Source organism: Scyliorhinus torazame, chromosome 1 (assembly GCF_047496885.1).
Source record: "Scyliorhinus torazame isolate Kashiwa2021f chromosome 1, sScyTor2.1, whole genome shotgun sequence".
Classification (NCBI taxonomy): Eukaryota; Metazoa; Chordata; class Chondrichthyes; order Carcharhiniformes; family Scyliorhinidae; genus Scyliorhinus; species Scyliorhinus torazame.
The window spans coordinates 291848797-291876182 of record NC_092707.1 but is presented as its reverse complement, the minus strand read 5'-3'; the positions used below and the strand labels follow the sequence as shown (position 1 = coordinate 291876182).

At 46.4% G+C, this 27386-nt stretch overlaps 1 protein-coding gene across 3 annotated transcripts in view; it reads left to right on the top strand.

The window, feature by feature from the left end:
* Nucleotides 1-27386, top strand: part of ezrb (ezrin b) — a 134499-nt gene that overhangs the window by 92461 nt on the left and 14652 nt on the right. For all 3 annotated transcript variants that reach the window (XM_072507535.1, XM_072507527.1, XM_072507519.1), the window contains 3 exons: nucleotides 2066-2229; nucleotides 10558-10688; nucleotides 15479-15639. In XM_072507535.1, the coding sequence (XP_072363636.1) occupies nucleotides 2066-2229; nucleotides 10558-10688; nucleotides 15479-15639 (456 nt within the window). The remainder of the gene's footprint in view (nucleotides 1-2065; nucleotides 2230-10557; nucleotides 10689-15478; nucleotides 15640-27386) is intronic.

The following is a 27386-nucleotide window of genomic DNA, read 5'->3' as shown; positions in this document are numbered from 1 at the left end:
AGCCGTGATAGACATCCTTGTTCAACAAAGAGGTGATGAATAAAGCTGGTAACTTTAGCCAATGTCAGTGGTAGAAGAACTTCTAGACCCCAAAGTAGAGAACCAGGTTATTTCTTGCTTGGAAAGCATGAGTTAATAAGGGGCAGCCTTGTATATGAACTTTGAAAAGACATCTGATGTTACACAACAGACTCATTTGGAAAATTGTTTATGCAATTAGTGACTGAGTGCTTGATTAAGGAACTGAAGGCAAAGAGTAGTGGTGAATTGATACTTTTTCTAATTGGGAGAGAATAATGCAGTATGGTCCCCCAGGGGTCAGTATTAGACTAGTTGCCTTTCTTGTATATAAACAAACTGGACTTTCATTTGAAGTTTGCATATGATTCAAAACTTGGCAATGTAAGCAGAATGGTAGCAGAATTGAAGAGAAGTGGGTATGCACCTGGCAAAAATAATCACCTCAGTAATGCACTTTGGGGAAAATTAAAAAGAACTGGTATTATTATTGATGTTGTATTATTTTGAGGAGTGCAAGAACAGTGGGATTTGGGGATATTTATTCACAAACCTAAAAGGGGAGAAGGTAAGTTGTTTAGGTCATTAAAAGCCTATGGGACAGTTGACTACAAATTAGGACATTTGGAAGCCATTTTAAGCATTTGCATATCTCTAGTTATGTCTCAGTTGTGTGAAATTATGGAAAGGATGCTGAGACTTGGACAAGCTACAGAGGAAGTTTATCAGAATGATACCAAGGACTTGTGTGGAGAGTGATGAACCTGGGATTTTATTCCTTTTGAGCATACAAGGTTAAATGGAGTGCCAATTGGGAGATTTAAAATTGTGGGGTTTTGGTTGAGCAAGTAGGGAGAAGCTGAAGTATAATTTATCTATTAATTCTTGTTTAATTCGATTGGTTTTGATTGGTATTGAGTTGCATTTGCTGCCAACAGTTCTACCACTTTACTCCGTGATATCATCGCAAGCAAAGGAGATCAGAACTCATTCCTCCAAAATGAAAACAGAAACTGCTAGATAATGAATTCCCCAACCTCTTGTGATATTAATCCTCTCCATTTAGTGCCTCACTTTCTTTTAAGCAAAATTCAAACTTGCAGCAATCCTAAATGAGAACTGAAACCAAAGAACAAAATAAAATTTACAATCTTGAAAAAATTGATTTTGGAACCAAAAAAGGGCTATTTTATTCAACTAAATACAATGCCCATTTTCTTCTTGGTAATTTCCTTCAACTTTTTCTGTGGCATATTTTCAGCTGTGTACATACCTTGCATCTCACTCATCAATGCCTGAAATATTTTGCTATTCATTACACTGTTATTTTAATACAGAATTGAGCACACTTTCAGCTTGCGCAATCTGTAACATACATGGTTATTGCTAACAAAAATTTGTGATTTTACTTTCCAACGTTTATAACTGAGCTGTTTATAACTGTTGCTGACATGTCCGGCCAATGACGTTAGTTTTCTGCGTATACGCAGACAGGTACATGTGCACAGATGGATATCAGTGGCCACCTTGCATTGACAGGAGACTGAATAAAGTAAAAGGTACAAATAAGTGGAATCTTGTTGGTAATTCATTCATTTGCTGGGTGTTTGTCTAGTTTGGTTGGCATTTCCACTGCAGGACTAGTAACAAAAGGGTGGTGGAATCAGATGTCAGATTCCTTTGCTAAGTTTTTTTATGACATGTAAAAGGAATTGGGCGTGTACTTTTATAAAAAAATTTAAAAAAAAATATATTTTTATTCTCCTCCTTCTTCACATTTTCTCCCACATTTACACCCATCAACAATAAACAATAATCAGCAAGATATGTCAATCCCCATAATAACAGCTATCCCATCCACCCACCAACCCCCAAACCTCAGCCCACATGTTTACATAAACAAATGACAAAAAGGAATCCGGGATTACCCATAGTCACCCTTAATCTACGGGCGTGTACTTTGATGAGGATTAAATTTCAGGATTGTGGGGGGGATCTGTAGTATGGAATTAAATTGGACAGCTCTTCTACCATCTCTATTCTACAGGATTTTATTTTCTATGCTCCTCGTCTGAGAATAAACAAGAGAATCTTGCAACTGTGTATGGGCAACCATGAGCTGTACATGAGGCGCCGTAAACCTGACACCATTGAAGTACAGCAGATGAAGGCTCAGGCTCGAGATGAGAAGCACAAGAGACAGTTGGAGAGGTATTGGGTCTAATCTAATATTTTTTCCAGACTTTTTGAAAGTAGTGCATTTGTTTCACCCTTATCTAAAAGGTGAAACTTACTACCCGAATGGTGTATTTCGATGAGATGTTGAACCCAGGCCTCTGTTACCTGCTTGTGCTAGGTGTGAAACATCTGATGGCACTAAAGTATCCCAGCCAATGTTTAACCTGTAGCACTGGTTAGCACTGTTGCTTCACAGCACTAGGGTTCTGGGTTTGATTCCGCTTGGGTCACTGCCTGTGCGGAGTCTGCATGTTTTCCCCATGTCGGTGTAGGTTTCCGCCGGGTGCTCGGTTTCCTCCCACAAGTCCTGAGACGTGCTTGTTAGGTGACATGGACATTCTGAATTCTCCCCCAGTGTACCCGAACAGGTGCCGGAGTGTGACAACTAGGGGATTTTCACAGGAACTTCATTGCAGTGTTAATGTAAGCCTACTCGTGACATTAATAAAGATTATTATTATTATTATTATTATAACCCTCCGCACCAGAAGAAGCAGGTAGTTATTGCAGTTTGTGGAACCTGCTGTATGCAAATTGATTCCGAGTTTCCCGTGGCACAATCATAACTTTACTTCAGACGTCATCTATTGTTTGTGAATTGCTGTAGAATATTCTGAGCGCTCTTCTCCACTTGTCACGTTCCTTCACAGCTTTTCCTTCGAGAGCAACTTTGCTTTTTAGCTTTTTTTACATAAAGTTTCCGCCTTTATAAACAGGTTACAGCCTTTAAAACCCATTTTGTTTGCATTATTTAGTCAGGTTAATGATTATATGCTGTAATTAGTTGTTTACTTTTCTTAAGTTAACTTCCCATGGTGCTCTCTGGCTAGCGTTTTTTTAACCAACAATTTTATTGAGGTATTTTTGGCATTATAAACAGTAACATTATACATTAGTGTGCAAATATCAATTACAAAAACATAGCGCAAATAACAGTCCCTCTCTCACAAATAGACCCGCCTATTCTCTCTTTTCCCCCCCCCCCCCCCCCCCACTCTACACTACTCTACCGCCCCCCCCCCCCCCTTGCTGACAATTAGTTCCCCGCGAAGAAGTCACCTCCAGGCGAACCCCGATAGTGATCCTCGTACGGCGAACTTGATTTTTTTCCAAGCCAAGAAAACTTGCCATGTCCGACAGCCATACTTCGGTCTTGGAATTCCTCCAGGCCAGCAGTATTTGTTTCCGGGCTACCAGGGAAGCAAAGGCCACAATGTCGGCCTCTATCTCCACCTGGACTCCCAGGTCCTCTGACACCCCAAAAATCGCCACCTCTGGACTCATCACCACCCTTGTTTTCAGTACCCGGGACATGACGTCCGCAAATCCCTGCCAGTACCCCCTGAGTTTTGGGCATGCCCAGAACATGTGGACATGGTTCGCTGGTCCTCCCGCACATCTAGCACACTTGTCCTCAAGCCCAAAGAATTTACTCATCTGGGCCACCATTATGTGGGCCCGGTGAACTACCTTGAACTGAATCAGGCCGAGCCTGGCGCATGTTGCAGTTGCATTTACCCTCTTCAGAGCGTCTGCCCATACGCCTCCCTCCAACTCCCCACCAAGCTCCTCCTCCCACTTGAGTTTCAGTTCCTCGGTCTCTCTCATAAGCTCCTTATAAATATCCGAGACTCTCCCCTCTCCTACCTCTCCCCTGGAAACTACCCTGTCCTGGATCCCCCTTGGTGGAAGGCGTGGAAAGGACGGGACCTGTCTATGTACAAAATCCCGCACCTGCAATTACCGAAAGTCATTTCCCCTTGCCAGCCTGAACTTCTCCTCCAGCGCCCTCATGCTCACGAAGCTCCCTTCCAGGAACAAGTCGCCCATTCTTCCCACCCCCGCCCTCCACCATGCTCGCAACCCGCCGTCCACCTTTCCCAAGCCAGATCGGTGGCTGTTGCATATTGGGGACCAGACCGACGCTCCCACTTCCCCTGCATGCTTCCTCTATTGGCCCCAAATCCGCAGAGCTGCCACTACTATAGGGCTGGTGGAGTACCTGGCCGGCGGGAGCAGCAGAGGAGCCGTGACCAGGGCTGCCAAGCTGGTGCCCCTGCACGAAGCAGCCTCCACCCGCTCCCAAACTGACCCCGTACCCACCATCCATTTCCTTATCATGGCTGGTAGCCGCCCAGTAGTAGCTGCTGAGGTTCGGCAACGCCAGTCCCCCCTCGTTACGGTTCTGCTCCAGCATCCCCCTCCTTACCCGCGGGGACTTCCCCGCCCAAACAAATCCCAGGATGATTTTATTGATCCTTTTAAAGAAGGACCGCAGAATGAAAATTGGGAGACACTAAAAAATAAACAGGAATCTTGGGAGGATCGTCATCTTCACTGTCTGTACTCTCCCTGCTAGTGACAGTGGGAGCGCATCCCATCTCAGAAACTTGCTCCTCATTTGCTCCACCAGCCTAGACAAGTTCAACTTCTGCATCCTGCCCCAGTCCTGCGCCACTTGTATCCCTAAATACCTAAAACTTTTCCCAACCAGCCTAAACGGTAGCTCCCTCAGCCTATTCTCCTGACCCCTCGCCTGCACCACAAACATCTCGCTCTTTGCCATGTTCAACTTGTACCCTGAAAATCGGCCAAATTCCCCTAGGATTTCCATAATCCCGTCCATCCCTACCACTGGATCCGACACTTACACAAGAAGGTCATCCGCGTAGAGAGTGGCCTTGTGTTCTACCCCCCCCCCCTCCCCCGACCATTCCCTTCCATCCCCTTGCCACTCGCTCTCCGAGCAATTGCTGGCGGTTCTATGGCCAACGCAAACCGCAATGGAGAGAGGGGGCATCCCTGTCTTGTCCGACGGTATAATCGAAAATACTCAGATGTCGTCCTTACAGTAGCCTCCGGGGCCTGATATAGCAGTCTAACCCAGTCCACAAAGCCTTCCCCAAACCCAAACCATCCCAGCACCTCATAAATAGTCCCACTCCACCCGGTCAAAAGCCTTTTCGGCCACCACTACCTCCACCTCTCTGCCACCACTATCTCCACCTCTCTGCCCACCGGGGGCATCATAATCACATTGAGTAGCTGCCTTAGGTTGGCTACCAGCTGCCTGCCCTTTACAAACCTCGTTTGGTCTTCCACAATCACGTCCGGTACACAGTCTTCGATTCTGGACGCTAGGATCTTGGCCAGTAGTTTAGCGTCAACATTAATCAAGGAGATTGGCCTAGAGGACCCACAGGCTTCCGGATCTTTATCCCGTTTTAATATCAGCGAGATGGTGGCTTGTGACATCGTCGGGGGTAACACCCCATTGTCCTTCGCCTTGTTAAACACCCTAACCAGCACCGGCCCCACTATCCCAGAGAACCTTTTGTAGAACTCCACAGGATACCCGTCCGGCCCCAGGGCTTTACCCGACTGCTTGGCCTTCAGGCCCCCCATTACTACTTCAGCCCTAATCGGGGCCCCCAGTCCCTCTACCATCCCCCTGCCCACCTTTGGGAAGGTCAGCCCATCCAAGAAGCGCTTCATCCCCTCCGGCCCCGTGGGGGGGTTCCGAGTTATACAGCTTGCTGTAAAAGTCCCTGAATACCCTGTTCAATCCTGCCGGTTTCCTGCCCCGTCCACTACTGTCCCTATTTCCCTGGCTGCCTCTCTCTTCCTAAGTTGCTGTGCAAGCATTCTGCTGGATTTCTGCCCATACTCGTACACCGCGCCCATGGCCTTTCTGAGCTGCTCTACAGCCTACCCAGTGGATAGCGCCCCCAGCTCTGCCTGCAGTCTCCGTCGTTCCCTAAGTAGCTCTGCCCTTGGGGACTCCGCATATTCCCTGTCCGTCCGTAACATCTCCTGAACCAGTCTGTCCATCTCTGCCCTGTCCGTCTGTCCCTATGGGCTCGGATTGAGATCAGTTCCCCTCTCACCAGCGCCTTCCAGAGCACTGCTGCTGAGACTTCCCCTGTATCGTTGACCTGCAGATAGTTCTGCATGCATTTCCCCACTCTCTCTCTCACCCTCATCTGCCAACAATCCCACCTCTAACCTCCATTGTGGGTGCTGGTAACTTTCTTTGCAGACCTGCAGGTCGACCAAATGTGGAGCATGGTCCGAAATAGTGATCGCCGAGTATTCTGTATCCCTCACCCCTCAAAGGTCCCTACTCGTAATAAAGAAGAATAAAGAAATAAAGTGCTAAAAGAGATGGCTAGGGAAATTGCAAATGTACTAGTGATAATTTACCAAAATTCACTAGACTCTGGGGTGGTCCCGGCGGATTGGAAATGAGCAAACGTGACACCACTGTTTAAAAAAGGAGGTAGCAGAAAACGGGTAATTATAGGCCAGTGAGCTTAACTTCGGTAGTAGGGAAGATGCTGGAATCTATCATTAAGGAAGAAATAGCGAGGCATCTGGATGGAAATTGTCCCATTGGGCAGACGCAGCATGGGTTCACAAAGGGCAGGTCGTGCCTAACTAATTTAGTGGAATTCTTTGAGCACATTAACAGTGCGGTAGATAATGGGGAGCCAATGGATGTGGTATATCTGGATTTCCAGAAAGCCTTTGACAAGGTGCCACACAAAAGGTTGCTGCATAAGATAAAGATGCATGGCATTAAGGGGAAAGTAGTAGCATGGATAGAGGATTGGTTAATTAATAGAAAGCAAAGAGTGGGGATTAATGGGTGTTTCTCTGGTTGGCAATCAGTAGCTAGTGGTGGGCCCACAACTGTTCACAATTTACATAGATGATTTGGAGTTGGGGACTAAGGGCAATGTGTCCAAGTTTGCAGACGACACTAAGATAAGTGGTAAAGCAAAAAGTGCAGAGGATACTGGAAGTCTGCAGAGGGATTTGGATAGGCTAAGTGAATGGGCTAGGGTCTGGCAGATGGAATACAATGTTGACAAATGTGAGGTTATCCATTTTGGTAGGAATAACAGCAAAAGGGATTATTATTTAAATGATAAAATATTAAAACATGCTGCTGTGCAGAGAGACCTGGGTGTGCTAGTGCATGAGTCGCAAAAAGTTGGTTTACAGGTGATTAAGCAGGCAAATGGAATTTTGCCCTTCATTGCTAGAGGGATGGAGTTTAAGACTAGGGAGGTTATGCTGCAATTGCATAAGGTGTTAGTGAGGCCACACCTGGAGTATTGTGTTCAGTATTGGTCTCCTTACCTGAGAAAGGACGTATTGGCATTGGAGGGTGTGCAGAGGAGATTCACTAGGTTAATCCCAGAGCTGAAGGGGTTGGATTACGTAGACTGGGACTGTACTCCGTTGAAATTTAGAAGGATGAGGGGGGATCTTATAGAAACGTATAAGATTATGAAGGGAATAGATAGGATAGATGTGGGCAGGTTGTTTCCACTAGCGGGTGAAAGCAGAACTAGGGGGCATAGCCTCAAAATTAAGGGGAAGTAGATTTAGGACTGAGTTTAGGAGGAACTTCTTCACCCAAAGGGTTGTGAATCTATTGAATTCCTTGCCCAGTGAAGCAGTAGAGGCTCCTTCATTAAATGTTTTTAAGATAAAGATAGTTTTTTGAAGAATAAAGGGATTAAGGGTTTATGGTGTTCGGGCTGGAAAGTGGAGCTGAGTCCACAAAAGATCAGCCATGATCTCATTGAATGGTGGAGCAGGCTCGAGGGGCCAGATGGCCTACTCCTGCTCGTAGTTCTTATGTTCTTAATACGAGAATAAACCTTGTGAACATGTGAATAGAATGAGAACTCCTTCCCCGTCTGCCGACTGATTCTCCAGGGGTCTAGCCCCCCCGACCCCCATTTGTTCCATGAACCCCCTCCGTTCCCTTGCCATTGCCGGGACCCTGCCCGTTCTGGAGCATGACCGATCCAGGTCAGGATCAAGGACTGTATTAAAGACCCCACCCATAATCCACTTGTGCTAAGCCAAGTTGGGGATTTTCCCCAGCAGCCTTTTGATGAGATCTACATCATCCCAGTTTGGAGCGTAAACAGTCACTGGGACCACCCTCATCCCCTCAAACTTACCCCGGACCATGAGAAATCTACCCACCCCCATCCGCAACTGTGCTGTCCGCCTCAAATTGAACCCGTTTGTTAATCATGATCATGACCCCTCTGGTCTTGGTGTCAACCCCGAATGGAAGACCTGGCTAACCCAGCCCTTCCGTAATTTAATCTGGTCCGCCACTCTCAAATGTGTCTCCTGCAGCAACATTACATCTGCCTTCAGAGCCCGTAAGTGCGCGAACACACGCGCCCTCTTGACTAACCCGGTTAACCCTCAAACATTCCAGGTGATCAGCCTGGGGGGGGGGGGGGGGGGGGGGGGGGGGTCACCCTGCCCATGTGCCGCCCACCACCCCACCCAACCCCCGGTCCGCCTCTTGGCAGCTCCCACCCCCGACCTCTTCCCTGTTACCTGGTTCAGTTCCCTCTCTCGTCAGCAGATCATCTCTTCTCTCTCTTTCTCTTCCCCCCCCCCCCCCCCAAAGCAACAACCCCCTAACCTTTGCCATATACTGGCTGTATACACCCCCTCCCCACCTCGCTCCCGTTGACTAGCTCAATGCAGTTAGCCTGGTGACTCTCCACTCTGGCGCCACCATGTCGCCAACCTATTTCCGCCCCCCCGCCCCCCCCCCCCTCAACACCACTTCCCCAGAACAGCCCTGTTCGAGCAATCGCTCTGGGACCGAAACAGAGAGAAAACAAATCAAGAACAAAGCTCGCCCCCACAATAGTACAATTCAAACTGTGTAATGAGGTGGGCGCTACCACCCCCCCCCCAGCCTTACCAGAAAAAAAAACAAAGAACCTGTACAGCCCCCCAGCACCCAATAACTTAACCTTTAACTATGACTTTGGCCTTAACTTTAAAAAACTTTCAAACAGGCAAAAGCAAACACAAGAACACCCCAAATTTTAAGTAAAAGAACATGCCGAACGACATCGCTAACATGTAGGGCAATCCACAAACAAATACAAACATCCCTTGAAAGACTCTAACTTGAGTCCATGGGTCATCGGTTCGGCACCAGTCCATGCCCCTGAGCGAAGTCCATCGCTTCCTCCGGGTCGTCAAAATAATGTTGCTGTTCCCGGTATGTGACCCAAAGCCGCGCCAGATAAAGTAGCCCGACCTTGACCTTTATAAACAGGATCTCTTTAATTTGTCTGTAGGCCGCCCTCCTTCTTGCCACCTCCTGGCTCAGATCCTGATAGATGCGCAGGACACTGTTGTTCCATAAGCAGCTCTTCGTGTTCTTGGCCCACTGTAGGACCCGCTCCTTGTCCACGAACCTATGGAACCTGACCACCATCGCCCAGGGGGGGTCTCCCCCCCCCCCCTCGCGGCTGCCTCGCCTGCACTATGTGCCCTGTCCAGCTTCAACGGACGTGGGAAGAAATCATCCCCCACCAGCTTCTGCAGCATGTCTGCCGCATATGCCGTGGCATCCACTCCCTTGGCCCCCTCCGGGAACCCAATGATTCTCAGATTCTACCGGCGAGACCTATTTTCCAGGTCCTCCAGCCTATCCATCAGCCTTGATTGTTGCTCCATCAACTTTCTGATTTCCACGTCTGCTACTGTTTGGAAATCTGCCTGCTCCTCCACTCTTCTCCAATGCCTGGACCTCCTTATCCTGGGCGTCCAGCCTTTGGTCCAGTCGCTCCACCGCTTTCAGAAGCGGTTCCAAATTATCCCGCTTCAGTGCTGCAAAGCTCTTCTTCATGACCTTCAGCATGTTGTCCAGTGCTGTCTGGACCGTCCATTCCGTGTTCCGTTCATCGGCCATCTTTCCTCCCACTTGAACTTCCACACCACCTTTGTTCAGCCCCTTCTTTGCCTATTTTAGCTCCCTTCTACTCCAGTCCTTACAACTCTGTATGGATCCAGATCTACAGTGCTGTTGTGTTCCCCTCCAGTGCTCAAAACTTTGAAAAAGTCGAGGGAAAAGGTCTAAAAGTCTGACCGGAGCGAGAGCCACCAAATGCGCGACTTGCTCCCTTATAGCCGCCACCGGAAGTCCTGGCCTAGCTTATTAACCCTATCATAGATCAGTGCATCAATTTTTACCAACCAAGGGTACAATGGAACTTAATATGTAGTCCTATTAAGGCACTTAAAACTTCTTTGACATCTAAATGGTCAAAAAAAGTTTCAATATTTGATTTTCCATGATCACTATTTTCTGAGTATGCTGAAATAGTGCCTTATAATTGGTTGGGGCCTTTAATGCTTAAGGCAGCAGGAAAATGGAGTGACAGTCTCTCAGTTTTAATATGGGGTCAGTTTAAATAAGGAGAACAATAAATCTTAAACCTTTAACTCTTCTATGTGCAGGGCACAATTGGAGCAAGAGAAACAGAAGAGGGAGACGATAGAGAAAGAGAAGGAACAGATGGAGAAGGAAACTCGCGATCTGATGTTGAAGTTGAAACACTATGAAGATCAGACAAAGAAAGCTGAAAAGGGTAAGCGTAAATTCATAACACTCGACCTGCTACTTTGTCCAGTCCAGAAAATGGGTGTGGGGAAAAATTTGCTCGTCTCGTTCTTTAATGGATATAGTGGATGAGTCACTTTCCTAGACTGAGGTTTTCCACAGGAAGTGGAGATAATCATCACTATTGCTTATACACCAGTATCTTGTTTTAACAATTGGTATTCTTACAAATCAGTTCTTGTAAAGATCCTAGAATTGCATGCACCGATGAAATGACAGATTGGCATATTGACATCGAAACAACTTTCAACTAATTGTGGCACTAAGGAGTCTAAGCCAATTCAGATTGGGGGGGATCATCTCTAGTGTCTGCTGTCATACCTAGCAAAAATGAAGTTGGTTGGGATTTTTGGATGTCACATCTTCTCAATCCGAGGCCATACTCCTGGAGTTAGAGCAGTTTTCTCCACTCGACCATCTTCAGCTGGTGGGGCTATTCACTGCAGTCACAATTCATTTGGCTCCTCACTTGCATGAAGCAAGAATTGGATGGTATCCAGGCTTGGGGTGAACAGTGACAAGTAACATTTGAATTACACAAGTGCCAGACAATGCCAATATATGACAAGAGAATGTTGAACTTCTTAATGGAATTACCAGCACTGAATCCCCCATCAACATCCTGCGGGTTACCTTTGACCGGAAGCTCAATTGGATCAGCTACATAGATGCAACTGGTCAGCGGCTGGGTATTCTGCAGTGACTGGCTCCTCTCCCAATTTCCCAAATACTCTTTGCCACCTACAAAGTAAAAAATTAAGTGTGTTGGAATAGTTCCCGTTTGCAGGAATGCTAGCTGAGACCTGTTATTTCGGTTCTGTTCATATCCTCCTTTGCCATCTGTTGATGTCCGTATTGAAAGTTGTGACTTCTTCTTGGTGATCCCCATAACATTTGTTTCTATGGTTTTCTGATTGCAGTGACCCATGTGTGAAGCAGTTTGCTTCACCAAATTTAATGAAATGCAGCCTGAATTTGGAGGTGGGAGCTGGTTGGATCTGAGCAGGCAGTTTCCACACAGTCTCAGAATGAATCGTAGAAAGGAGGCCATTTGGCCCATTGTGTCTGTGCCAGCTTTCTGAGTAACACTAAATTCTGTGCCTTCATATAATGATCCAATTCCCTTTTGAAAGCCACTTTTGAGCCTGCCTCCACCACAGTCAGAATTCCAAATCCTAACTACTCATTGTGCAAGCAAGCTTTTCCTCACGTTGCCTTTGCTTTGTTTGTCATTCATATATCTGTGACTTCTGGTTCTCAATTCCTCCCCCAAAGGGAACAGTTTCTCCCAATCTACTCTGTCCAGACGTCCATCAGATTTACCCTCGTCCTTAAGAAAACATCCCAGCTTCTCATCGCTGTCTATGTAACTGGCATTCCTCATCTCGGAAACCATTCTAGTGAGCCTTTTCTGCATCATCTCTAAGCGTTCACATGCCTTGAGTGTCTGTGTGGAGTTTGCACTTTCTCCTGTGTCTGCATCAATTTCCTCCGGGTGCTCCGGTTTCATCCAACAATCCAAAGATGTGCAGGTTAAGTGGATTGGCCATGCTAAATTGCTCCTTCATGTCCTAAAGGTTGGGTGGGTTACTGGGTTAGAGGGAATAGGGTGGAGACGTGGGCTTAAATAAGGTGCTCTTTACATGGGCCAGTGTAGACTTGATGGCCGAATGGCCTCCTTCTGCACTGCATTGTAAATTCTATGATTCACCCTTAGTGTGGTGCTCAGAACTGGATGCAATGCTGCAGTTGAAACCAAACTTGTCTATACAAGTTTGTTATCATTGCTTGTTTGCTCTTGTACTCTGTGCTCCTACTTTTAAAGCTTAGGATCCCATATGCTGTTTCAACTATTATCTCTCAACCTGGCCTGCCAGCTTCAGTGATTTATGGATATATACACCCAGGTCCTTCTGCTCCTCCTCCCACCCCTTATAATTATTTCCTGTATTTTGTTATCTCTCCCTCCTTCCTCGCAAAATGAATCATTTCACACTGCTCCGCATTAAATTTCATATCCATTTTTCCACCGATTCCACCAACGTTAACACTGTTCTCCTCCGTTAGCAATACTTCCCAAGTTTTATGTCATCTGCAAATTTTGAAATTATGCCCCTTGCATGAAAGTCTAGGTCATTAATATATATTAAGAAAACCAGGGATCCTAACATTAACCCCTGGGAAGCTACATTGTAAGCCTCCTTCCAGTCTGCAAACAACATTCAGCGATACTCTGCTTCCTGTACCTTTTTTTAATTCAATGAACTCTAACTTTGCTCACCAGTCTATTGTGTGGCATTTCATCAATTTTTGCAAGTGCATGGACACCACGTGAACAGCATTACTCTCCTCTCTATCTCTGTTACCTCATCAAAACCAATTCAGAAATTTAGTTGAATCAACAAACCCATGCTGCTTTTCCTTGATTAACCGGCATTTGGTTCCATGACTGTTAATTTTGTCCCAAATTATCATTTCTAAAAGCTTCCCACCACCCAACTGACTGGCCTATAGTTGCTGGGCCTATCCTTGTGCCCCTTTTTGAACAAGTCAGCAACATTGTAATTCTCTAGTCCTCTGGCACCACTTCTGTATCTATGGAAGATTGGAAAATTATGGGCATTGTTTCCCTGGGTTCTCACCTGGTCAAATTGCTTTATCAATTTTAAGTATAGCCAGCTTATTTATTGCCTCTTCCTGTCGCAAGAAAGGGACTATCATCATAGAATTTACAGTGCAGAAGGAGGCCATTCGGCCCATCAAGTCTGCACCGGCTCTTGGAAAGAGCACCCTAACCAAGGTCAACACTTGGACACTAAGGGTAATTTATCATGGCCAATCCACCGAATCTGCACATCTTTGGACTGTGGGAGGAAACCGGAGCACCCGAAGGAAACCCACGCGCACACGGGGAGGATGTGCAGACTCCGCACAGACAGTGACCCAAGCCGGAATCGAACCTGGGACCCTGGAGCTGTGAAGCAATTGTGCTATCCACAATGCTACCGTGCTGCCTATGATTGGGGCAGCATCTTCTTCCTTGGTAAAGACAGTTGCAAAGTATTCATTTAGTATCTCAACCATGAGATGGCCTCCATCTGTAAATCTCCTTTTGGTCCCAAATCAACTTCATGCCTCCTTTTATCACTTTTATATGCCTAAAGAAGACTTTTAGATTCCCTTTTTATGTTAGCTGTCAGTCTCTTCTCATACTCTCTGCTCCTCTTATTTGCTTTTTCGCTTGCCCCTCTTATTTGCTTTTTCGCTGGAGCGGTCTTGCAAGACCTGGACAGCGTTCCAGCTTAGAATATAAAGGGAAAGTAACATTTGTGCCACGCAATGACCATCTCCAATGAGAGAAACTCCAACTATCTCCCCTGGACATTCAATAGCATTACCATTACTGAATCCCCCACTATCAACATCCTGGGGGTTACCATTGACCAGAAACTGACTGGACCAGCCATATAGATACCGTGGCTGCAAGAGCAGGTCAGAGACTGGTAATTCTGCGGAAAATAACTCTACCTGATTCTCCAAAGCCTGTCCACCGTCTACAAGGCACAAGTCCGGATTGTAATGGAATACACTCTATTTGCTTGGTTAACTGCAGTTGCTGCAATACTTAAGCTCAACATTATGCGACAACCCACTTGATTGGCACCATACACACCACCTGTACCATCCACTCCTCCACCACCGATGCACAGTGGCAACAGTGTGTACCATCTGCATGATGCAATTCACCAAGGCTCCTTCAGCAGTACCTTCCAAACACGTGAAGATATTCATGAAGGCCTCCCCTCAATCTTGTCCCTCCCTCAGGTGTGGTGATCCTCCAGTAAAATCATCACCAGTCAGCTCACCTCCTCGGAGGGAAAACAGCCTGAGGTCATCTGGGACAATGGCAACTTAGCAAACCCGTGACCTGTGCCACCTAGAAGGACCGGGGCAGAAGATGTTTGGGAACATTGCTGCTTGATTCCAATTTATCTGGGCCAGATCCATTCTCAACCCTAGAAGTTGGCTGTCCTCTAGTTATTCTTACTCTGGATTGCTACTTGTCCTTTTTCATGGCTAACCTAACCTTATGATACAATGATAACTGTCCGTTTTCCCGACTGAAAATTGATCCACTTGGCCCACCTCATTCCCAAGAATTCGATCCAGCAATGCCTCCTTCCTGGTGTAGAAAACTCTGCTGAACACACTCTAGAAACATTTGCCCCAATCTTCTCTTTATCCCTATTACTATCCAAGCTATATTTGGATAACTGAAGGCCCCCATTATAACCACTCTACAATTCTTGCACTTCTCTGTAATTCCTTGAATATTTGCTTCCCTGCATCCTTTTCCACTACAAAACATGCCCAACAGTGCAGTGCTACCTGTATACTTGACTCTTCTGGTACAACCTCTCTCTCCAGCACTGTAACGTTCTCCTTAATCAATATTGACAACTCTCCTATCTTTCCTGAACACCTTGCATCCCAGAATATTTAATGCCTGGTCCTGCCCTCCTTGAGCCAAGTCTCAATTATCACCACAGCGTTATATTTCCACAAGGCAATCTGCGGCTGCAAATATTCTTGGATATATTCATAAGGAGCTAATTGTCTCCTGTTTTAAAAAAACATAATAATTTACGGTATGTGGGCTTCACTGGTTGGGCTGGCATTTATTGCCCATCCCTAGTTGCTCGTCATTAGCATGTTCATAGTGACTGGTGATCGACTATACCTTTATCTTGATCCTAGACATGGCTGAGCAGATGCAGCGAGCAGCTAATCTGGAGGAAGAGCGGACTAAAGCTCAGCAGGAGGCTGAACGTCTAGAAACTGAACGTTTGGATGCCCTCCGAGCTAAGGAAGAGTTGCAGAGACAAGCTGAGGATCAAATAAAGAACCAGGAGCAATTGGTAAGAACTGATGTGTTCTACCTTATTATTCAGGCAATGTGGCTTGCAGCGCAGTTAGAGTAACTAAACTTTCAGCTGCACATATGGTTACTTTATTAGTGATTCTTGTGTCCCATAGCCTCTGCTTCATTCAGACAATTTCGACAGATAAATACTAAGCTTAGTGTAGTGTAAAGGCCTGTGTTTGAGATGGTGCGAATTGAAAGAGTTGGGGAACTGAGGCATCAAAAGAAAAAAATCGCCTTTACGTGGCTTGGAGAAAAAGGATAACTTGCATTTTAAGCTTGTTAAATTTTCAATTAGTTGAAAATAGTCGATTTTGTAGTTTGAGGATTAAGTTGTAAGTTATAAATCTGAATTGTTTTGTTTAAAAAGTATTATGGTCTCCGTAAATACCAGTAACGTTCAACAGTCTAGATACTAAAAGTGTGAAACAAGGTTCTGGGTTTGACCACAATATAATCCTCCCCCGCCGTGACAAACAGCTCCTCAAACACGAGGCAGCACGGTAGCATTGTGGATAGCACAATTGCTTCACAGCTCCCAGGTCCCAGGTTCGATTCCGGCTTGGGTCACTGTCTGTGCGGAGTCTGCACATCCTCCCCGTGTGTGCGTGGGTTTCCTCCGGGTGCTCCGGTTTCTTCCCACAGTCCAAAGATGTGCAGGTTAGGTGGATTGGCCATGATAAATTGCCCTTAGTGTCCAAAATTGCCCTTAGTGTTGGGTGGGCTTACTGGTTATGGGGATAGGGTGGAGGTGTTGAACTTGGTAGGATGCTCTTTCCAAGAGCCGGTGCAGACTCGATGGGCCGAATGGCCTCCTTCTGCACTATAAATTCTATGAATCACCCACCTTTTCTCAACCCACCTGCAGAGCACCTTAACTCATATTTTATCTTCTCCAACCGCAGGAAGTTGTACAGGTCACCCAACCAAGCCGCTACCCCTGGTGGCGATGCCGACCTTTACTCCAGTAAAATTCGCCGCAGGGCAATCAGAGGCTAAGGCCACGACATCGGCCTTCTTCCTCTCCATGAGCTCCGGCTTCTCTGAAACCCGAAATATCTCCACCAAAAGGGCCCTGGACCAACTCCTCTTCCACTATCCTGGCTAAGACCACGAAAACCCTCGCCCAGAATCTTACCAATTTTTCACAACACATACATGTGCGTGTGATTCGCTGGCCCCCGCCCACACCTCTCTCACTCCTCTACTACATCCTAAAAGAACCCACTCCTTCTTGCTCGAGTCATATGCACCTTGTGCACCACCTTAAACTATCAGGCTCATCCTTGCACAAGAGGTCCCGTTTAACCTACGCAGTGTCTCACTCGTAACTCTCCAATTGATTCTCCCCTCCCTAACTCCGCTTCCCATTTCTCCTTGCTTTTCACCACCCGCTCGCCTCCCTGCTCCACCAGCCACTTGTGTATTTATCTCCAATTCTCTCCTCCCCTTCCACATCCGGAAGCAGCAATCGCTCCAGAAGGGTGTATCCCAGCAACCTAGGGAACCCCCTCCAGACCTTTCGTGCAAAGTCCCTAACCTGCAGATACCTGAACTCCCGCCCCCTCAGCAGCTCCACCCTATTCCTTAGCTACTCCAGACTGGCGAACCCTTCCTCCAAATATCCACTCTCTCTCCACCTCCTCTATACACTATACACTATCTCTTTCCCCCCCCCCCCCCTCCCCCCCACCAACCCCCACCCTGGCTCAAACCCATAATTCTCACACAGCGGCGTTACACCAACATTCCACCCTAACATGCCTTCTCAACTGATTCCGTATCTTCACCTTGGACTGCACACACCGGGCTCCCTGAATACCTACTCTGAGCCATTGGCAACGCTGCTGTCACATCGGCCTCAAACTTGACCCCTTACAAGATTCCTAACCCACTCTACCCCTTATCCTTCCCACCGCCCCTGCATCTCATCCACATTCGCTGCCCAATAATAATGAAGCAAGTTTGACAATGCCAAACCCCCTGCTACCTCTGCCTCTGTAGCAGGGTCCTCCCCACCCTCGGCACCTTCCCTGCCCATACAAAGTCCGAAATGGTCATGTCCACTTTCCAAAAAAAGGCCTTTGGTATAAAGATCGGGTAAGGCCTGAAAGATAAACAACACCTTCAGCAGAATATTCATTTTCACCACTTAGACCCTCCCCGCCAATGTAAAGATCCTCCCTGGCCTTCTCCACCAGCTTCAGTAAGTTCCACTTGGGGAACCCCGTTCATTCCCTCGCGACCTGAATCCCCAAATATCGAAACCTATCCCTTGCTACCCTAAATGGCATCCCCCCCCCCCCCCCCTCTAACGGGAACACTCGCTTTTCCCTACATTCAGTTAATACCCCGAGAACCCTCCAAACCTCCCAGCAGGCTCGCCATCCTTCCCATACTCTCCAACTGATCCGAAACATACAGCAAGCGGTCATCGCATCGAGCGACCCCCTCCTCCTCTCCCGCTGCCCCCCTCCGCCGACCTGCTAAGAGCGAACGCAAACAACAACGGTGACAGTGGGCACCCCTGCCTCGTACCCGCGTGTAAGTCAAAGTGAGCTCATATCATTCGTCCTTGCCCTTGATGCCACATACAACAACCACACCCATGCCACAAATCTCAGCCCAAACACACATCTTCCCAAAACCTCAAACAAGTACCGCCACTCTACCGGTCAAATGCCTTCTCTGCGTCCATGGGCACCAACACCTCTGGTACCAGAGCCCCCGACAGATTGAGCACCACATTCAACAGCCGTCTTATATTACCCGCGAGCGGCCTGCCCTTCACGAAGCCTGCTTGATCTTCTGCAACCTCCCCGGGACACAATCCTCCATCCTCTCCGCCAACAACTTAGTCAATACTTTCACATCCGTGTTCAATCGTGATATGGGTCTATACGACCCACATTCCACCGGGTCCTTCCCCTTTTTCGGGATTAGTGTGATTACTGCCTGCATCATAGTCTCCGGCAACTCTTTTCCCCCCCCCCCCCCCCCCCTCCAGTGCTTCATTAAACGCCCACACAGATGTGGTGCCATGTCTGTTGCAAATTCCTCATAAAATTCTGCCGGGTATCCATCCGGCCCAGGGGCCTTCCCAACTTCATACCCCTGACACTATCCAGCACCACGCTCTGCCCCAGGGGCTCCTCCAACGCCAGCCTTTTTGCTTCCTCCACCTGAAGGAATTTCAGCTTGTCCACAAACCGCTCCCATATCCGCCTCCTCTCTCCCCGGGTCTGCCTCGTAAAGTCCCTGGTAGTACTTCCTAAACGCCTTGTTTATCTCTCCCCGGCTCCAACACCACATCCCCAGTCTGTATCTTCAATATTTTTTCTGGACACTGCCTGCCTCTGCAGCTGTTGCGCCAGCATGGCGCTTGCCTTCTCCCCTCTTGCCCTACCGCCTCCCTGTTGTCAGCCTGTCAAACTGCCCCTGCAACTTTTTCCTCTTCGTCAATCCCTCGACGGTGGGCATCCTCGAATAGTCCTGTTCCACCTCCACTATCTCGCTCACTAGACGGTCATATTCCTCCCTCCTTTCCATATCCCGCGCGAGTCTTAAACAAAATAATTCCCCCCCTCCCTGGACCACTGCCTTCTGTCCTTTCAAAAAAATATCCGCTGAACACCTCCCCAATTTGATTTAACTCCACATACTCCTTAATCACCGCCTGCACCGTATCACAAAAACCTCCATCTGCCGACAACCCCGAGTCAAACCTCCATCCCAGCCTCTGCTCTCGTCCTGATCTAAACAGAGTCTCCAGCCAGTGGGGCGCATGGTCCGAGATAACTATCCCTGCATACTCTGCGCCCCCCCCCCCCCCCCCCCCGCCTCCAACCAGAATCTACCGACTCACTACTCACTACAAAGTAATCCATCATCGCATACATCTTATGGACGTGTGAAAAGAAGGAATACTCCTTCCCCCTGGATTCTGAAGCGCCTTGGATCCACCATACCCATCCTCTCCATAAACCCCATCAGCTCCTTGCCATTCGTACCCTACCCATCAACCTGGGGCTCGACTTATCTACCCTCTGCTCTAGGAGTTAAAATCTCCTCCCATGATCAACTGGTGCATGGCCCGGGATTGCCAGTAACCCCCTCATAATATCATCCCAATTTGGGATGCGCTCGGTCCACTTCAGGCACCATTCTAGCACCCCTTCTGCCACCAGCCCTGCTAGCATCTTCGTGGCACTCACACCTTCCACTCCTTCAGGCAGGCTCACTGTTCACAGGTTCTGCCTTCTCGAGGTATTCTCCTGCTCCTCCACTTTTGCCCTCAACATTTTACAGAGGTCCCCTAGGAGCCCCACCTCCGCCTACAGAGCCCACCATACACTATCACTGTGGTCTGAGATCACTTCTTCAATCTTCCGGATCTGCGAGGTGCCACAGCCCCTTTGATGGCCTTTGAGCGATCCTCCCACATCTCCTTCCTCTGCTGGCAGAATTCCTCTTTAATAAAAGCCATCGGCTGCTTCCTCTTGGGCCTTCCATCTTGCACCAAGCCCTTCCCCCAGCCCTTCCCCCGCCTGCATGCTACAGTGGCTGCTGCTGCAGTACAGGCCTGCTCCAACTCTTTAGCCTGTCTCTCTCTCTTTTCTGCTGGGTCTGATAACCAGCAGACATATCATCCCCGGGGAAACTACTCCTCCAACGTTCACCTTCGCCTTTTCATCAAAATTCCACCCAGTATCAGGTAAAATTAGCTCTCTTCTGTGCCTTCAAGCAGGAGCTGCCCTTTGTGTGACACTCGCACCCTGGCCACCACCGGAAGTCAGAAAGAGCATGTATCTTTACTACCTTTTGAATAGTCAGTTATGTTGGTGCTGCTGCTTATAGCTACTTAAGAACATATGAAAAAGCAGAAGTAGGCCATTCGGCTCCTCAAGCCTGCTCTGTCATTCTCAAGGTCATGGCTGATCTCCTTGTGTTGAGTTCCACATTGGCCATTTACCCCTGATAACCTTGGATTCTTATTGAGCAAGGGAATCAATCTACCTCTGCTACAGAGATATTCCATAAACCCACTTCCACTGCATTCTGAGGCGGAGCTCAAGTTGCACAACCCTCTAGTGTGACCCCTAATTTTAAAACTGTGCCACTAGTTCTGGAATCACTCAGAGAGGAAACATTCTTTTAAACATCCAGAATGTCAATAGCATTTGAGATCTTGTATACAAAAAGATCATCCATCATTCTTTAAACTCTAGTCGAAACAAGCCCAGCTTTTCCAACTAGTCCTTGTAAGACAACCTTCTCATTCCAAGTATCATAGATTCGGCCTCCTCTGAACCACCTCCAATGCATTTACGTCCTTGAGACACCAAAACTGCACACTATATTCGAGAGCAGTCTCATTCAATGCCCTGTATAACTGAAGCTTACCATCTTTACTTTTATGCTCAATTCCACGCTGCACCAGCATACTAACGTTGTGACACATGCACGAGGAAACATAGATCCTTCTGCATTCTGCAGTCGTTTCCGTTTAAGAACCTAGTAAAAACATAAGAACCAGGAGTAGGCATCTGGCCCCTCGAGCCTGCTCCGCCATTCAATGAGATCAGGGCTGATCTTTTTTGGACTCAGCTCAACTTTCGGCCCGAACGCCATAACCCTTAATCCCTTTATTCTTCAAAAAACTATCTATCTTTATCTTAAAAACATTTAATGAAGCGCCTCAACTGCTTCACTGGGCAAGGAATTCCTTAGATTCACAACCCTTTGGGTAAAGAAGTTCTTCCTAAACTCAGTCCTAAATCTACTTCCCCTTATTTTGAAGGCTATGCCCCCTAGTTCTGCTTTCACCCGCCAGTGGAAACAACCTGCCCGCATCTATCCTATCTATTCCCTTCAGAATTTTATATATGTCTATAAGATCCATCTCTTTTCCCCCCCCCCCCCCCCCCCGCCTGCATCCTTCTAAATTCCAACGAGTACAGTCCCAGTCTGCTCAACCTCTCCTCGTAATCCAACCTCTTCAGCTCTGGGATTAACCTAGTGAATCTCCTCTGCACACCCTCCAGCGCCAGTACATCCTTTCTCCGGTAAGGAGACCAATACTGAACACAATACTCCAGGTGTGGCCTCACTAACACCTTATACAATTGCAGCATAACCTCCCTAATCTTAAACTCCATCCCTCTAGCAATGAAGGACAAAACTCTTATTTGCCTTCTTAATCACCTGTTGCACATGTAAACCAACTTTTTGCGACTCGTGCACTAGCACACCCAGGTCTCTCTGCACAGCAGCATGTTTTAATATTTTATCATTTAAATAATAATCCCTTTTGCTATTATTCCTACCAAAATGGATAACCTCACTTTTGTCAACATTGTGTTCCATCTGCCAGACCCTAGCCCATTCACTTAGCCTATCCAAATCCCTCTGCAGACTTCCGGTATCCTCTGCACTTTTTGCTTTACCACTCATTTTAGTGTCGTCTGCAAACGTGGACACATTGCTCTTGGTCCCCAACTCCAAATCATCCATGTAAATTGTGAACAATTGTGGGCCAAACGTTGATCCCTGAGGGACACCACTAGCTACTGATTGCCAACCAGAGAAACACCCATTAATCCCCACTCTTTGCTTTCTATTAATTAACCAATCCTCTATCCATGCTACTACTTTCCCCTTAATGCCATGCATCTTTATCTTATGCAGCAATCTTGTGTGGCACCTTGTCAAAAGCTTTCTGGAAATCCAGATATACCACATCCATTGGCTCCCTGTTATCTACCGCACTGGTCATGTCCTCAAAGAATTCCATTAAATTAGTTGGGCACGACCTGCCCTTTATGAACCCATGCTGCGTCTGCCCAATAGGACAATTTCCATCCAGATGCTCGCTATTTCTTCCTTGATGATAGATTCCAGCATCGTCCCTACTACCGAAGTTAAGCTAACTGGCCTATAATTACCCGCTTTCTGCCTACCTCCTTTTTAAACAGTAGTGTCACGTTTGCTAATTTCCAATCCGCCGGGACCACCCCAGAGTCTAGTGAATTTTGGTAAATTATCACTAGGTGCATTTGCAATTTCCTTAGCCATCTCTTTTAGCACTCTGGGGTGCATTCCATCAGGGCCAGGAGACTTGTCTACCTTTAACCCCATTAGCTTGCTCATCACTACTTCCTTAGCGATAACAATCATCTCAAGGTCCTCACCTGTCATAGCCTCACTTCCATCAGTCACTGCCATGTTATTCGTGTCTTCCACTGTAAAGACCGACCCAAAAAACCTGTTCAGTTCGTCAGCCATTTCCTCATTTCCCATTATTAAATCTTCCTTCTCATCCTCTAAAGGACCAATAATTACCGTAGCCACTTTTTTTTTTTTTTTTTTTTTGTTTTATATATTTTTAGAAACTTTTACTATTTTTATATTCTGAGCAAGTTTACTCTCAATCTATCTTACTCTTTATAGCTTTTTTTTAGTAGCTTTCTGTTGCCCCCTAAAGATTTCCAGTCCTCTAGTCTCCACTAATCTTTGCCACTTTGTATGCTTTTTCCTTCAATTTGATGCTCTCCCTTATTTCCTTAGACATCCACGGTCGATTTTCCCTCTTTCTACCGTCCTTCCTTTTTGTTGGTATAAACCTTTACTGAGTACTGTGAAAAATCGCTTGGAAGGTTCTCCACTGTTCCTCAACTGTTTCACCATAAAGTCTTTGCTCCCAGTGTACCCTAGCTAGCTCTTCTCTCATCCCATTGTAATCTCCTTTGTTTAAGCACAAAACACTAGTGTTTGAGTTTACCTTCTCGCCCTCCATCTGTACTTTAAATTCCACCATATTATGATCGCTCCTTCCAAGAGGATCCCTAACTATGAGATCATTAATCAATCCTGTCTCATTACACAGGACCAGATCTAGGACCGCTTGTTCTCTCTTAGGTTCCATTACATACTGTTCTAGGAAACTATCACAGATACATTCCATAAACTCCTCCTCAAGGCTGCCTTGACCGACCTGGTTAAACCAATCGACATGTAGGTTAAAATTAACACCTTGATCAGTAACCTCTCCTAAGTTATTTGTCCTTAACGTTTCTCCTAATTTTCCTTGTCATTGAACCCATGTCTTCATGTAACAACCTGCCACATCGCTTACCATTAATGTTTTCACTTCCCGTTTTATTCCTTTTCGCATTACTGGGCCTATTCACTGAGCTCCCCTCAGTCACTGTACCTTGTACCGTCACCCTTTTTGATTTTTGACTATGGCTTCTCTGCCTTTCTACTTTTCCCCCTTACTGCCTTTTGTTTCTGCCTTGTTTTACTACCTTCCAACTTCCTGCATCGTTTCCCATCACCCTGCCACATTAGTTTAAAAACTCCCCAACCGCTCTAGCAAATAGCTCCCCTAGGACATCAGTTCCCAGTCCTGCCCAGGTGTAACCTGTCAGTTTGTACAGGTCCCACCTCCCCCTGACACATCCCTTCAGCCACGTATTCATCCTATATATCCTGTCATTTCTACTCTGACGAGCACGTGCACTGGTAGTAATCCTGAGATCACTACCTTCGAGGTCCGATTTCTTAACTTCCTTCCTAGCTCCCTGAATTCTGCTTTTAGGACCTCATCCTTTTAACCTATGGTGTTTGTGTACCACGACCACTGGCTGTTCACCCTCCCCCTCAGAATGTCCTGTACCCTTTCCGAGACATCCTTGACCCGAGCACCAGGGAGGCAACATATCATCCTGGAGTCTCGTTTGCGGCCACAGAAAACGCCTGTCTATTCCCATTACAATTGAATCCCCTATAACTATTGCACTGTCACGCTTATCACCCCCTCCCTCTGCAGCAGAACAACTGTGGTGCCACAAGTTTGGCTGTTGCTGTTTTCCCCTAAGAGGCCATTCCCCTCAACCGTATCCAAAGCGGTATATCTGTTCTGCAGGGGAATGGCCACAGGAGACTCCTGCACTACCTGCCTCGCTCTCTTGCTCTGTCTGGTGGGTCACTCATTTCCTTCCTGTCTGTGGAGTCTGAGCCTGCGGTGTGACCACCTCTCTACGTGCTATCCACGATGCTCTCCAAGTCGTGGATGCTCCACAGTGTCTCCAGCCGCCGCTCCAGCTCTGAAACTCGAGCTTGCAGGAGCTGCAACTGGAGACACTTCCTGCACACATGCTGACCCTGGGGACTGGAAGTGTCCCCAGCCTGCCACATGGGGCAGAGGAGCAGACCACGCCTTGGAGCTGTCCTGCTATGATTTATTCCTTTAAATTAAATTTTTGAAATTAAACTTTAGAAAGATGTTTTTGTGTCGGATTATATCCAATCTCCTGTATACTATTTAATTAGCTTTATCCCTGAGTATTTATCTTGATTGATCTGACAACAAATTCAATAGTTATTTAAATTTTAATTAAAATTTAAAAACTTATTTAAATCCACTTAAAAATAGTAATTGAAATCAACCCAAAATAGTTGTTTGTGAGATTTTAAAAATTAAGAAGTAATTCAAACAACTTAAAAATAGTAATTTAAATCAAATTAAAACTAATAACTCAAATATTCAAATTTAGCCCAGACTGGCTGAAAGGCAAATCAGGTCACAGTCTCCTGTGATGTCACTTTACCGGGTTTTTTCAATTTGAAATAAAACAACAGACGAGCAGCTGGCCTACCGGCAGCGCAGTGTCCCGCGCAGGTCCGCTCCTCTGCTCCCGGAAGGTAAGTGAAGGCCTCTAGCCTGGCGCTGTCTGTATCCTCTCCCCTGCAGCAGTGTCCCGCGCAGGTCTGCTCCTCTCTGCTCCCGGAAGGTAAGTGAAGGCCTCGAGTCTGTTTTAAGTATTACTGTTTTTTAAAATTCTTCCTGCCAAAGTGAACCACCGCAAATGTCCCCCACATTATATTCCATCTTGCCAGATTTTTGCCCAGTCAACCTATCTATATGCATCTGCAAACTGTCTTCTTCACAACATACTTTCCTACATATTTTTGTGTCATCTGCAAATTTAGCTACCATGCTATCACTCTCCTCATCAAAGTAAAAAGTTGGGGTCCTTGCTAAATCTACAATCAGACAAAGACCCAATCCCTTGTACCAGGATATTTGCTGTCATGTATTTCACACTCATCTGACTTGCAAAATCCTCCCACTTATTACAAATCCCGAACAAGACCCCATTCTTTGCTCAGATATCGGACAGAAATCCCAATATTTTATCTAAATGCCGTACTCTTGCTCTCTCTTCCATATTCCTTGACGCCTTATGTGTTCTAGTATATCTATTTATTAAATACATTCAGTGACTGGGCCTCAACAGCCTTCTGTGGTACAGGTTCACCACCCTCCGAGTGAAGAAATTTCTCCTGAGACAGTGACCACTTGTTCTCAACACCCTTCCCCAGCCAGGGGAAAACATTATCCCCCACCCAGTCTGTCGAGCCCTGTCATAATTTGTAGTTTCAAGGAGTCTCTTACCACTCATTTCTCTAAACTCAAACGAATACCAGCCTAGTCGATCCAATCTGTCCTCATTCAACAGTTATGCCATCTCTGGTGAACCTTTGATGCTCAATGACAGTAAATCCTTTCTCAGATAAGGAGACCAAACTGCGCGCACTACTCCAAGTGTGGTCTCATTGTGGCCCTGTACAGCTGCAGTAAGACATCCTTGCTCCTGTACTCTAAACCGCTTGTAATGAAGCCAACCTATCATTTGCTTTCATGTCTGCTTGCTGCACCTGCACACTTGCTTTCAGTGACTTGGTCAACATTTCCCAATCTATTGCCATTTAAATAATACTCTGCCATTCTGTTTTTTCCTAACGGAATAAGTAACTTCACACTTATCCACAATACATCTGCCATGTATTTCCCATTCAACTTGCCTAAATTTCCATGAAGCCTCTATGTCATCCCCTCGCCATTCAAAAATTACACCTAGTTTTGTGTGGTTGGGGGGGGGGGAGAGGAGAGGGTGGGGTGGGAGGGGGGGAGGGGAAGAGGAGAAAGACCCATTTATTCCCACAGTTTTCTGTCTGCTAACCAATTCTCTAATGTTGTGCAAAGGCTTTCTGAACAAGCAAATATAGCAGTTTTACTGATTCTCCCAAACTCCTGTAGGTTTATCAAACAATGATTTCCCTTTCACAAATCCATGCTGACTTTATCTAATATTTTTGAATAATTTCTAAGTGTCTTAATATCACATCCTTCATAATAGACTCTAGCATTTTCCCTACTGACATTTAAGCTAACCGGTCTGTATTTTTATTTTTTTAATAGCATGGTTAAATTTTCTGCCCTCTCAATCTGCCAGGACTGTTCCAGAATCAGCAGAATTTGGAAGATGACAACAAACGCATCCATTATTTCTATGGCCCCCTCCTTTAGTGCCCTGGGAATATATCAGTTTTTCAGTCCCATAAATTTCTCAACTTTTTTCCCTAATTCTAATTTTCTTCAATTCCTCATTCTCAAAAATGCTTCCCTAACATTTCTGGGAAGTTATTTTTATCTGCTTCAAATTTCACCAGTTTCTGCTTCAAACCAGTTCTTAATTTTGAGTTTCAACTTTCAACATCACTTTAATGAAGTTACTAGTTACACTTATAGTTCTAAAGTGCCATTTAGGTAAACTAATGGATATTCTGAGTCACTTGGAATGTGTTGTTTGTTAAATGTTTGATCATATTTCTGTTATAGCTTCTAATTCTGGTTCTTCAAGGGCTTTTAGCTGTTCTTCTGTCCCTTCAAAGCTT